Source organism: Danio aesculapii, chromosome 6 (genome assembly GCF_903798145.1).
Source record: "Danio aesculapii chromosome 6, fDanAes4.1, whole genome shotgun sequence".
In the NCBI taxonomy this organism is placed as follows: Eukaryota; Metazoa; Chordata; class Actinopteri; order Cypriniformes; family Danionidae; genus Danio; species Danio aesculapii.
In genome coordinates, this window is record NC_079440.1 from 25,600,562 (window position 1) to 25,614,759 (window position 14,198).

The 14,198-nt window shown below is 35.6% G+C and overlaps 1 protein-coding gene across 1 annotated transcript in view; it reads left to right on the top strand.

Annotated features, from left to right (window-relative positions):
• Nucleotides 1-410: 410 nt before the first annotated feature.
• Nucleotides 411-14,198, top strand: part of usp43a (ubiquitin specific peptidase 43a) — a 157,792-nt gene continuing 144,004 nt past the window's right edge. Inside the window, exon 1 of the mRNA XM_056459833.1 lies at nt 411-1,281. Coding sequence (XP_056315808.1) covers nt 700-1,281 — 582 coding nt within the window. The 5' untranslated portion in view covers nt 411-699. The remainder of the gene's footprint in view (nt 1,282-14,198) is intronic.

Below are 14,198 nucleotides of genomic sequence, written 5' to 3' on the forward strand. Positions count from 1 at the left end.
TATATATATATATATATATATATATATATATATATATATATATATATATATATATATATATATATATATATATATATATATATATATATATATATATATAAATTCTTAATTAGAAATAAAATATGTTTTATCTGTTTAAATATTGCAATATTAAAGTTAATCAGATTATGATGTGAATAGACTTCCGTCTGTGGGCTATTCACGTTTACAATTACTTCTCTATACGTTACATGTTCAAAGTAAACCAGGCTAATAAGATTCATAGTGGGAGGGTAAAGCCGTGCATCTACCATTCACACGCATACTCCAACCACAAGCCAGAGCAAGAGAGAGCGGGCGAAATACAGCCAGTAATGGGCATCCACACACAAGCACGCAGGTAGGTGTGGTGTAAAAGAACGAGAGTTGTGTCTGAAGCATGGAGTTCAGCCGAGTGTAATTCCAGGTGCGTACGAGAGCGTCATGGATAAATCGAAAGTAGCGCAGCAGAGAACAACGATAGGGAATGTCTGGGACGCGGTAATCACGAGTCTCGGTGCCAAAACCGGTGCCTTTAGAATCTGTTTTTCACCGTCGTGATGGTTTAGTGATGAAGAATTTTGAGACGCACAGGTGGGAGCGACGTGTCTTCACACCGCCGTGCACTTGTTTCTCTTACTGACGTCCACTGCTCGGTTTGGGCGAAACGACGGACTAAACATGGATACACTGAGGGAAACCAGGAAACAAACAATCAAAGCCAAATCGGCGAAGCGCAAGAACAAAACGCACAAGTCCCAGAAGCTGTTCAGAAGGAAATCGTTAAAATCGCTGGGAAATTTTATGAGCAGGATTGTCAAAACTTTGGGCACTTTGGCACACTTGGGGGACGCAGATCAGCCGGACGCGGCTGCGGAGGATGATGATGGTGGATTTGGAGACACGGCGAGTGTCCACAACTCTGGGAACTATAGAGAGAGTTCGGCGAGGAAAAGCTCTTCTTACGGGTCTGTGAAAGAAAGACTGTCGTGGTGTTACGGCGAGAAAACACCGGGAGTTCAGGGTCTGAAGAATCACGGAAACACCTGTTTCATGAACGCTGTGGTGCAGTGTCTGAGTAACACAGAACTTCTGGCTGAATATCTGGGTCTGGAGCAGTATAAATATGAATTTAATGAGCGGAGGATCAACGGGATGATGAAGAGTGAGGAGGTCAGAGGGGAAGTCACGGACAAGCTGGCATTGTTAGTGAGGGCGCTCTGGACGAACGACTACACGCCTCAGCTGTCGGTGGATTTTAAGGTGAGTTTCGAGCAACTTTCGCAAAGAAAACTCCACCAGTGCAATCAGTGTGGAGACATTCTTTGAATTCTGATCTTGTTTTCCTTTCACTATAGAGTGGAAAATTTTGATTTATGCTGAAGCAAATCAAATCAACAGGTGGATCGTTAGATGATTCAGATTCTGAGAACCGGATCAAAGATTCATTTGAACACGAGTCAAGTGAGATCATTTGATTCGGATCTTAATAAAAATTGAAAAAAGAGTAATTGAATTGTATTGGTTCTCGATCTCGAGTAAACCAGTGACAATAGTGGGCTAATTGTTTCACTTTCAATTCGCAGACATAATTTGAATAAATACATAAAAAATTCTATATAAATAAAAAAAATAATAATTCTATGGATGTCATGTTATGGGAAAAAATGGATTTAATTGTGAGATTCTGGCGTTTATTTGCTGAACTAAAGAACACACGTATTTATAAAATTGAGTTTAAAACGTTTTGGAAGATGTTCAAGTCAGAATAGCAGTGACTTGAAAAGTCTAAACCACTGAATCGTTTAAAATGATTTTTTTGTTGAGGACTGTTCAGATGAACCGATTCACTGAAATGACTTCCTCATTACTTATTCAGAAGTCTACAATCCATGGATGGTGTAAGTGGGTTGGGCTTAATGTAGGAGGAAACAGGTGAATCACCTTTCAAGAATTCGACCAACTTGTTTTGCAGGAATTCAGGATGTTTTTAGTTGCAAGGGTTTTGTAAGACCGGAAAAACAGTGCATTCTTTCATTATGCTTTTTTTTATTTTTGTAATGTGGAAAAAGACTGATGCTGTCTCCCAACTGGCAGCAATAATAACACAGTATGGATTTAGAAATAATCATAAACAAGATAAAATTGTCATCAACTAACAACAATTATAGATTGCTCTGAGCTACGTATTTAGATTGCCTCGAAGGCGCAGTATCTACAATCTGCAATCTTGTAACTCAATACTGTCTCACACACACACACACACACACACACACACACACACACACACACACACACACACACACACACACACACACACACACACACACACTCTCTGTAATAGAGAGAGAGAGAGATGCACGTTGGTCCACATTCTTCATTTTATGCTGTGGACAGTGTCTGTTCTAGCTACAGTAGCTTATACAATAGCTTACAGCATCAAGTGAATCAAAGTATATACTGTATTTAAAAAGTATATATTTTTTTTCGAAGTAGTCATTGTAAAATTTTACATTATGGTCTATGTTGAATGCTTATATTTATGCTTTAGTAGTACATAAACATTCAAGAGTAATTAAGCAGAACCCTATTACAGTAAATGTGTGTTATTATGATATATTTTTCATTCATGGTAGTTATTCGTTTATAGTGGCCATAAGAATTTATTCAGTGTATTTGTAAAACTAAATTGAAAAGTTTATGTGGGATTCTGGTATTCGGTATGCAGGGCACCAAACACCCACAAGTATAATAATCTCTGTAAAAGTACAATAATATATAGTAATCTGTGTAATCTTTGACCATTCATTCGTTTGTTCATTCGTTTCTTCGTTCATTCGCTCATTGTTTCTTCATTCATTCCCTGCAGGCACAGGACGTTAAAATGACATCATATTGACGTTTGTACCCCAATGTCGTGGGGATGTTGGATTTTGTTTGAAAATGAAAATCTGGTTGACGTCAGAACCCAACGTCCAACCAAAAATCAAAGTCAAATCATTTTACACCTTGACATTGTGCAAACGTTTCCACTATGACATCTATAAGACGTCACTTTCCAACACAACCTAAAATCAACCAATAAAATAAAATAAAATAAAATGAAATAAAATCAACGTAATTTGACGTTGGTATTGGATGTCAAAATAACGCTGTCCTTAGACGCTGACTAGACATTGACAACTGACGTAATGACCTAAATCTAACCTAATATTAACGTCATGATGTTGCGTGCCTGCTGGGTTCATTCATTCATTCATTCATTCATTCATTCATTCCCAAGAGGAAACCAGCTCATAAATCAAACAGATTGGAGTATTTTAAAAATGTAAAACTGCAGAATGTTTATTGTGAGTGTTGGGTTTAAAACTACAGTAGGCTTAGGGGTAAGGGGATAAAATATGCAGTCTGTACAGTATAAAAATTATGGGAAGTCCTCATAAAACATGAAAACTCACTGTGTGTGTGGACTGTTTGTGTTTCTACATCATCTCAGTTACCCAGCAAGGTGCAATACTGACACACACACACCACCTTGAGCACAGCTTGTGCTCAGACATCATCTTATGATGCATGTGTCTGATACCCGTCCCATTTCCACCCATTCCCCATTCCCTCACAGCATCTTCTTCAGTTTAATGCCTATTAAAACTGATAAAATGTATTAATTCCACCATCATTAAAAACACCTCTTGCATAGGAACACAATGCAATATAAAATAACAGATTTATTACTAGTATTCAATCATATTCAGTTTTGTGCTGGTATTTGTAAAGGGTTTGGTATGAACGCAGTTAAAAAGATGAAACTCCATTCTAGAGGCCAGAGGATATTTAGTCTCTGAGGTGAAGAGATAAATGATGAGGATGAGAAGGAAGGGCATTGCTGATGGTCAGGGGAGAGTGAATAATACAGTGTCTTGAGATCAGCAGAAATGAATGACTGTCCTCCATATGAAGAAACAAAGACGAGACTTGAAGGCTTTAATCTTCCTCTCTGTTTTCCTGCTCTCTTGATTTTCCTTCCTTCCTGCCTGCTTCTAAAGCTTGTGTGTTTGACTCAACACCCTGTAACTTGTGTACATTTTTTTTGCAAATTGGTCACACTGATTATATTGGTCTTGAAAATCTCATTTATCCTTTTTTCTGCTGACGGTTGGGGTTAGGGCTTGGAAGTTTATTGTTTTCACATTTGGTATCAGTCGCATTTTATGAATTCATGCAAAAATGGCACATCATAAAAAGTTTTGAGAGATTGGGCTGCATGAAAATTAATATATCACACAGAAGGTGCTTTTACACTGCTTCATTAACTAATATTGGGGAAATGCAAATGGAAACTGGTTACTAATTTCATTCTTCAGAGGCTTTTTGATGGCATATAGATTTTACATTACAGTGGTAATTAGTAGTATTAATTACACACAGTTGGTCAGGTTTTTAATTAAAAGTCTTATTTGTATATAACCTGTCTAACATATTGCTGTGAGTGCCTATAAATAAAGGAATGTTATCAACACGCTATGGCAACAAATTAAATGCACAATATGTAAGATCTTTTCATCAAAATATCAAAAAAATATCTATCTATCTATCTATCTATCTATCTATCTATCTATCTATCTATCTATCTATCTATCTATCTATCTATCTATCTATCTATCTATCTATCTATCTATCTATCTATCTATCTATCTATCTATCTGTGATAACTTTGGATAAAAAATTCACGGTATTAGTATTGTGCTCACTGCTCTAAAATATAGAACTTTTTTCCCCTTTTGAACACAATATTTTTTATTTTTTGAAAGATCTAAAATATTTTGGAGCAGTAAACATGTCAGGGTAAATAATTCAAATGAATCATTGACTTCTGCTGTTATCATTAGTTTCAAAAACTCAGATTTCTTTACAATTTAAAACTGCATTTTTGGATATTTTGTCTGATGGAGATATGGTTGTCCTTTAAAGCAAATGTAAATTAAAATGAAAAAAAATAAATAAATAATTAAAATAAAAAAAATCGTAAACATACCTTAGCAACAGTATTATAGAAAATTTGGGCGGTTTTAAAATCTTGAATTTTCCAAACTGTGGCATACCTTAAAAACGATTATCATCCCATACCTAATATCCAGTCATTTATTATATATCGTGATAAGGAACATGCGCAATATTATTATTATGTGCACAATATCGGGAATAATTAATGTACATTTTCAGAATGCTTTTTAAGAATATTTACATTGCATTTGCAGTAGTATTCATATGACTTCATCGGTTCATTAGCTTACAGTTTTTCTTAATCGCTTTGGTGCATTTCTCACAACACTATTTACATTTGCACAACAATTAATGCATTTTGTCAAAACAATTAGTACAAACTGCAAAACCTAGTTGGTAACCTGCAAAAGTGTGTCACTTGCTCAAAATGGATAGCTCATTCCTCAAAAGCAAGCAGTCATGTCAATGAAAGTGTCCGTGTCATCAAGATGAAAAGTCCTGACACCATTGTTTATGAACAAGATGGTCAAATGGCTTCGTCATGTTTTCATTATGACAGTTTAATCTGTAATTTTTTTCCCAATGCAAAAAGTCAAATTTTGGTGACAGCCATTTGAAAACTACAGTAAAGTTAGACATCACTGCGTTTAGTGAGGTATCTGAATACAAGACACTGAATACAGTATGTATGTTTCACCTTTTTACTGCATGTGCTCTTTGCAATTCTAATTTATTCACAGCATTGTGCAAAAGAATAAATACACCCTTATTTACAACAAACATAAACTCCCTTTGGGTAGAACTGTGCACAACTGTAAACAATATTGCAGTACATATTGGAACTGAACCTACAACAAAATTGTTCATTTTAGAAGACGTTCAGATTTTGGCAACTAGTTCAACAGTTTTGTATGTAATGAACTGAGGACTTAGTTATATGGAAAGACTATTCAGCATTCACAAGTTTAGTTAATTTTGACTGACATGACATAAGCAATTGATAATGTTATAAAACAGCAGAGAGTTGTATGAAAGCAATTGATCCATGTCCAAAAGCACTTGCAATTTGTTGGAAGGAATGAGAAACTGCTACTATAATGTGCACAAATGACTAATTATTTTGAGAAATGCATTAACTGTTGTGCAAATGTAAATAGTGTTGTGAGAAATGCACCAAAGTGACTGAGAAAAACTAATATAAACAAACTAAAACTTTGTCTGTGCAGCTACATTACAAATTTAAAACAAATTCTAAATTAAAAATGAAAAACAAATTAAAGAAGGCTCTTTAATACAAACAAACTAAAACTGTGATTTTTACATTTTTAAAAGAAATATCAGCATATCTCTGTTTTCTGGCATAAGCTGACATCTTTGCACATTTACACTGTCCCCTGCTGATAAAAAAGTCTTTCACTGGGGATTGAGATGGCTGGTGTGGAGAGGAAAGCCTTTCCTAAACCAGAGAGCAGTGTACACAGAGGTGGTCAATAGGCCCTCTGCTCCAGGGGACTGGTACTGTAACTGGCATAAAATACTGATCATAATATATAATGTAAAACTATATAATTAAATAATATTCATAATATAAATATTTATTTCTAATATATAATTAAATTAAAAAAGGAACAAGTTCTGTAACAGCACAGCTTTCTCTTTCAGTCTGAAAAACTTCTTCACATATTTGCTATGAAAACACTAATGCACCGTGTGATCTCCGTAACATCAGCACTCGTTGGAGCAAACGGAGATGCCAATCCTCTGGTCCGTGTGGTTTGACCTGTTGATAGCTTTTTGCATATAGATGTCTGTGACAGTGGTTTTTCACTGTGCTGCGTCATATTCATTGTTCTGTTAGTGCAAGTAAAGTGCAAGTAAGTCTTTTGCAGTATTTGCACACAGTTTGTGTTTTGTCTGGTGCACCTCACCGCTGTCAGTTTAGTCTGTCGCCCCACCTCTTGCTCACCACTGATGTGCAGGTAATGCGAGTTTGCGCCTGTAAACACAGTGCCCTCTCTGTTCAAAACATGTATTGCAATTTATTCAACATTTCTACCGGTTTGAATCATCACATATATTTGAATCGATTTTCAACTGACTCACAGTGAATCATTACATCCTTACCAAATACCACAATAAAAGCAACAATTATTTGCAACAAGAAAAATTGATTAGGTCATAAGTAGGGCCAGATGGAATCTGCGGACGTTTTTTGCTATTTCTGCGGAGAATTTTGGTAAAAATCTGCGGAATTATTTTGGGAGTATCAAAACTAAAACTTTTCTGCGGAAAATCAGATTCAGTGTGGGCCTAGTCATAAGCCATCCATCCATCCATCCATTCATCTATCCATCCACTATATCTATTCCCTGCAGTCATCCAAAACATCAGAATGCATTCTTCAGTAATTCTTCATATTCATAAAGTGGTCATGTCTTTGACACCCCTATTAAATGCAAAACTATTTGGTTCTAAAATAAAAAGGATTGTAGTAAAGGCACATTCCAGCACCTCTGTTTGCAGCTTAAGATTAGGAGGGAAAATGCTAGCAGCACTGAAACTGAGGTTACGTAATGCCGTCATTCATCACGTTGCTTAGTGAATTGGCAATGGAACAAAGACAGGTCGTGTTAACCTGCTCGACTTGTTTGTCATTCTTGAGTAAGAGAAGGGAGAGGTTTGTCTTCAGAATGATGTGAATGGAGCTTGGTAATTTATGTCTAAACCTATTTAGACACAAATTATATGGCTGTTATTTTACCCATTGGAGCTTTATATCTCAGGAAGAGGCTAGAAAAGAACAGAACAATGAAATGTTTTAAAATGTAAAGGGTTTCAGAGTCTCTGCTCTGCTTGAGCAACTAATATATAAAGTCCAGATGCTAGTCTGTTGCAGAATGAAAGGGTTGATGGATGAGCAATGGCTTGCTTGTGACTAGTCAGCCTGGTCTTATTGTTTATTTGTATGTATTACATTTACAGCTACAAATCAAAACATATTTTATACTAATGTCCCATGCAATCATCTGGATTTTAAAGATTTGGATTATAGTGCATGAATAAAATGTCATTTTTATGTTGAAGTGTGTTTTACAGTTCTATTGTTAGTCACAGCATGACTGAAAAAGCGCATTGTGTCTCACGGCAAATAAAATAAATGACATAATAAGCCAGAGTTAAACAATTACAGAAATGATATTCATTTTAGGGATTTAAAATGCAGTCATTTTAAAAATGATGAATGAGATGAAAGAACAGAATGAAGTGTAATCATTTTATGCTGAGAAAATGAGCAAAGCGTGTAATAAATGTGACTGAAAGCATAATGGCAGTGATATAAAACTGAATGCATTATCAAAACAAATGTAAGTGCCACAATTTCAGGGTTCACGAGGATTTGTTTGTCTGTAAAGTTGCTCAGAAATAATTAGATTTAAATGCCAGTACATCAGTACTGTTTATGTGGATGCTGTTACAATCTGCATTTTTGTGCCAGAGCACAATCATAGATAAATGAACATTTGTACTGTAGATACACACTTGACATATGAATACTCGTGAGATCAAGAAATATTTCAATTCTGATTTTCATTTTGAACTTAACTCATTATTATAGATGCAGTATCCTTATCCAATACACTGTAAAAAAAGTTGACTTAACTTAAAATTGTAAGGCAACTTGCTGCAGAGCTTTTTTGAGTTGACTCAACTTAAATCGAGTCAAGTGCGAGTCAACTCAAAAAAAGTTCTGCATCAAGTTGGCATACGATTTTGAGTTGAGTCTACTTTTTTTTTACAGTGTAAGATGTGGTTAATGTATTAACCGTGCAGCAACCTCCCGCTCTCCCTCGTGAAGCCAATACAGAAGTAACTGAAACTGCAATTCATCGACTCGTCTTTGGGGGCTTGCTTCAGGAAGTCTAGATGTACACTGACTGCAGTGCTAAATTGGCCAATTTTATAGCTGATAAAAACATGTTTACAGCCTGATACAAAAGATTGTTTTGGTGCATATAGCTAATATTACTCTTCTTGACAACTTTGAGGAATATGATTTTTTTTTTTTTATAACTCATCCATTTCAATTGTATTAAGTTATATTAAGTCTGCATAATTAAGGGCATGGACACTTAAGTGACAGGTAGGTCTCTCTGGTTGCCGTAATGTCATTCTGACTGATTAGCCGCTGAACACGACATATGCATCATATTTTTGTTTTGTTTATGTGGCTTCACACAGTCAATTGCCTTTTGGAATTATTTCCTACAATTATCAGAAAATATGGCATGCTGTGTGCACTTAATTGTGCTCACAAACCATTCAAGTTGCCTCCATTTCCCAGGTGGGTGAAATTATATACTTTATATACCACATCTAAAAATGTATTCATTTTATTTTAAATAAATGATCATTTATAAGACCTGTAATGCACTTCAAAATCTGACAGTTTGATTCGCTGTAGGCTGTAAAACAGTCATCTGAAACGTTTTCATACAGTATTATGCCTGGATTTCATAAATAGCCTTGCATTTACTAACACAGATAATATTTGAAGTGTTTGGAAGTAACTTGCATTTTTCTCCTGTAGAAAAATGTTATAAGAACAGTGCTTAGTGGCTCAATATATTACAACAGTGTTTTTAAAAGACTAAACACTTTATTGATATAGTACACAACCAAGCACATGTGAGCAGAACACAAAAACGAGTCGTAGGTAATGAAGTATTAAGCGTTTCTCCCGAAGAAAAGCCTGTCTAAGCAAAATGATAGCAGGTGTCTGTAGCTCCACTCACGCTCTACCTCTTTGCTTTGTTTGGTATCCCCCGGTCGGTGCGATGACGCAAACAAAATTGCAGTGTTTGGCCATGCCTACTTGTAGCTTCATCTGTGCTTTTCAGAAATCTATGGGTGACTTCATGAATACCACATCCATATCTTTAACAGTTTATGATATTAACTGGTTAGTTAATGTATAATGTCAAATAATGTATTAACCAACACGAACAAACCATGAACAATGCATTTATTATAGTATTTATGCTTCTTTGTTAATGTTAATGAAAATACAGTAATTGATTCTTGTAAAATCACATTGCATTGACTAATGTTAACAAATACAACTTTGGATTTTAATAATGCTTTAGTAAATGTTGAGCTATGATTCACAATTATGCTGTATAATACAAGTATTGTTCGTTCTTACTTGATGTTAGTAAATTTATTGGACAACTAATTGAGCCTTATTGTAAAGTGTGCCCAGAACAATTAACCAGCAGTGGGAATATAATACAATACAGCCAAGTTTCTGTTGTTGTTCAGTTTGGTAGAAGTATCAGTTTACAGCCTGTTGTCCTGGTTGGACAAACGTTCATAGGTTTGAATGTCATAAAACTGCTGTACAAAGGACTTCAGAGAACTTTGGACTCAAGCAGACATAATTTAAATTGATAAAAGGTACAGTACTTGTGCTGCAGGTGAGCTGTTGAGACAGATAAAACATAACTGTCATTGTTTACTCACCCTCTTGTCATTTTAAACTTGTATGAAGCATTTTTTCTGTGGTAAATAAAAGTACATGTTAGCTGTGCCCAAAATTGCATACTCGTGTACAGTAGGTAGGTACTACAATAAAAATTGAATTTACTTCATAACCAAATAATTAATGAACAAATATTTGGGCTCAATTCAGAGTTGGCACAAGCCCTGGCCTACAAGGGGATGTCTGTTATACAAAAGGGAGAGGGGCGATCACATAGAAGCATTTAACTTAGGCCCCGTTTACACTAGTACGCTTTAGCTTTAAAACGGCGTTTTAGAATGAAAACGATCTGCGTCCACACTAGCGTTTCACCCAGCGTTTATAAAAAACTCTCCGTCTACACCACACCACTGAAAACGCACATCATGTGACCGAACACACACTCTGGCATGCCCTTCAACATATGTAGCCAGATGAGAGCTGTGCTCGTCGGACTGTTCATCAAGATGTGGCTGCAGCCCCGCCTCTGTTTTCAGATGTCTCTATTTTCCCCCCATCCACACTGAGACAGAGCAGCAGCATTTTAGAATGAAAATGGCCTCTCCAGCGTTTTCAAAACGCTCAGTTTTCGAAGCTCGAAGTGTGTGGCTTCGGGCATAGTGTGGATGGATAGTGTGGATAAAACTTATTAGTGTAAACGGGGCCTTATACTCCCAGATAAAAATATGGTATTCTCCTTAACTTTTAATATGCAATAAAAAACATCTTGTTGCAACAGTAAGTTATGTGTATTTATATAGCGCATTTATTGTGTATGGCCATACACCCAAAGCGCTTCACAATCATGATGGGGGTCTCTCCACGCCATCACCAGTGTGCAGCATCCACTTGGATGATATGACGGTAGCCACAGGACAATAGAGCCAGTGCGCTCACCACACACCAGCTATAGGTGGAGTGGAAAGGCAGTGACAGTATAGCGTCCCCTTCAGGACTCACACAGATCACAGGTTGACTGCTGGCCTCACTAACACCACTTCCAACAGCAACCTAGTTTTCCCATGTGGTCTCCCATCCAGGTACTGACCAGTCTCAGCCCTGCTTAACTTCAGTGAGTAACCGGTCTTGGGTTGCAGGGTGATGTGGCTGTGGTAACAACATAAATTGTATCACAATTAGTCTGCAACAGATGAAAGGTCTGAACAATCTTTAAAAAAAAGAAAACCCCTAGATCTACATATTAGAAAGTTCATAAATAGGTTTTACTTATATATAGGTTTTAGATAGATCATCAGATGTGTACAGCCTTTCAAAAGTGTTACTTCTAATGTGTGGAAAGTGGGCACATTGCACTACCAACAGCATTTTTGTCAGTTTTATCCTACAAGTTTATTTAATGAAATAGCAACCTGACAACTGCGAGTAACCATTAAAACTTTGCTAAAAATGAGTGGTATTGGGTTAAACACTTAAGCGCTAGCATTTGGCATCTTACCATGTCTAATGTGAACATCGCGATGGGCGATGGCATCGTCGTCATAGGCGGAGGTGAATTATTTATGAATAATTAATTAAATCATAATGAATTAATTATTTGTAGCCTACCATTGCAACCAACTGACCCGCATGGTCTTTGTTTTACCCATAAACAAATCATAAGCAAATAAAGATAAGTTACACACAAATTACCACCTGTCAATCAGTTTTTCCGCGGGACTCTGGCATAAATAGGCAGAGTGATCTGTGTTGTTATAATGGCGTCGACAAACTTGGTCGGTGAAAAGGTGCCCAACCAAAAGTATCTGAGGTTTTCACTAAAATTACTAAGTACAAGTGTGAAAGTGAAAGATTAAAGCAGTGTACTGATGCTGTGACGGGCGGGGCGGAGGATCGGCGATGCTGGCTCAGCATCGTGTTGTCTATCGGCCCAACCCTATTAAGCACCTTTCAAAATTTTACCCTGGGAGCAATTCCATGCAAATGTCAACCTTGCCATAAAGTTTTCACCAGAATACGTTTCAAAATTTTTTTTGTAAGCAAATATTTTATAATACTTTAGAAATACTCAAAAATGTCTCTGTCAATGTTTTCAAAAAATTATATTTTATTTATCAAAGTCACACAAGTGGCAATTTTACATCGGTCACATCCATAACGGAGAGATGTCACATCCATAACGAAACTTTTTCCTCATAATTGCAAAAGTATTTAATAAAATAAAGTTTGTTATATAGAGATCCATCTTTTATCATCTTTTGATTAGCACTATTTCACTATTTTGGTCACATCCATAACGCCTGTCTGTTTTCCTCATTTAAAATATAAAACATGTTTACAGATTGATATTTTCCTGAGCTTTGGATGAATTATCTCAAAGCATGGGCAGGGAAGTGCCAAGCAGACCAAAATGTCTGTATTGCTTACCCAGTCCAAATTTGGTGAAGACAGCATTTGTTTGTTTGTTTCTTTTCCCAAATAAAACTGAGTTGAATGAGTTAAAGCGCTATTGATTCCCCAAACAAAATAAAACCAAAAAATCCAACTTGAAAAAAGTTGAAATAGCTTTGGAAAAATCAGTAAAAATGTCTGTACAACTACATTTAACATGTTTACTTTAACATTTTCTTCATTAAGGTAAAAAGATTAGCTTTGTGAGCAAAACTTTGCAAGTACACCCAAAAAAGCTTCTGCCAACCTATTTTAAATTGAGTTTACCTCCTCACTTGAAAAAAATAAAAAATAAAGGTTGCAGTATTTCTAACCCAAATAATTCTGTCTTTATATATAGTATGTATGTATGTATGTATGTATGTATGTATGTATGTATGTATGTATGTATGTATGTATGTATGTATGTATGTATGTATGCATGCATGTATGCATGTATGTATATGGAAGTTTTTTCCTAACTAACAAAATTAAAATGGAAATTCAAATGCCTAAAAAGATCAAATAATCAACAACTCAGTAAAATTCTGTAATTATTAGATGACAAATAAAATGCTCAAACTGTAATTCAAATGGAGGAACCAATTTATGGCTCAGTTTGGTAGTTTCACACATAGCTGGAAGCTCATGAAGGGCTGTAAAGACATCTCATTCACACAGACTCTTTGCTGAGTCTTGTTTTCCCCTGTGAAGTCTTAAAAAAACATGCCCTGCCATGTTTTGACCTTATCTTGTTTACTGTTATTGTTGTTTTGCCTCCTATCCTGTTTCTAATTCTGTGTCTAAATGGTTTGTTAACATTTGTCTGTTTTAGGTTTTTTTTTTATCAATTGAACTATGTTTGTTTGTTCTGGTTATGTATTCTAATGTAATTTCCTAGTACCAATATCCATGAGTTTTTTTTTTTTTTTTTTTTTTTGTTCACTCAACTTCAATGCAACTAATGTTTTCAAAAATTGAGTAAACAAGAAAAAGCTAAATGAAATAAAGACTATGGTTTTTTTTTTGTTCACTCAACTTCAGCCATTCCAGTTCTGCAGACAAAAAAAATTCAGTTGCCACAACTTAAAACGTTTTGTTAGAGAGTAGTTCACCTCTCCAGAAAACTAATAATCGTATATTGACCAAACTATAAACTAAATGTTTTTTGTATTACTGACAAATAATTTTATGTCAGTGCAGCTGATGTTTTTTTTAAAAGTGAACAGGAAAAAGGATTATACATATGATTGTTTTTTTTTTTTTTTTT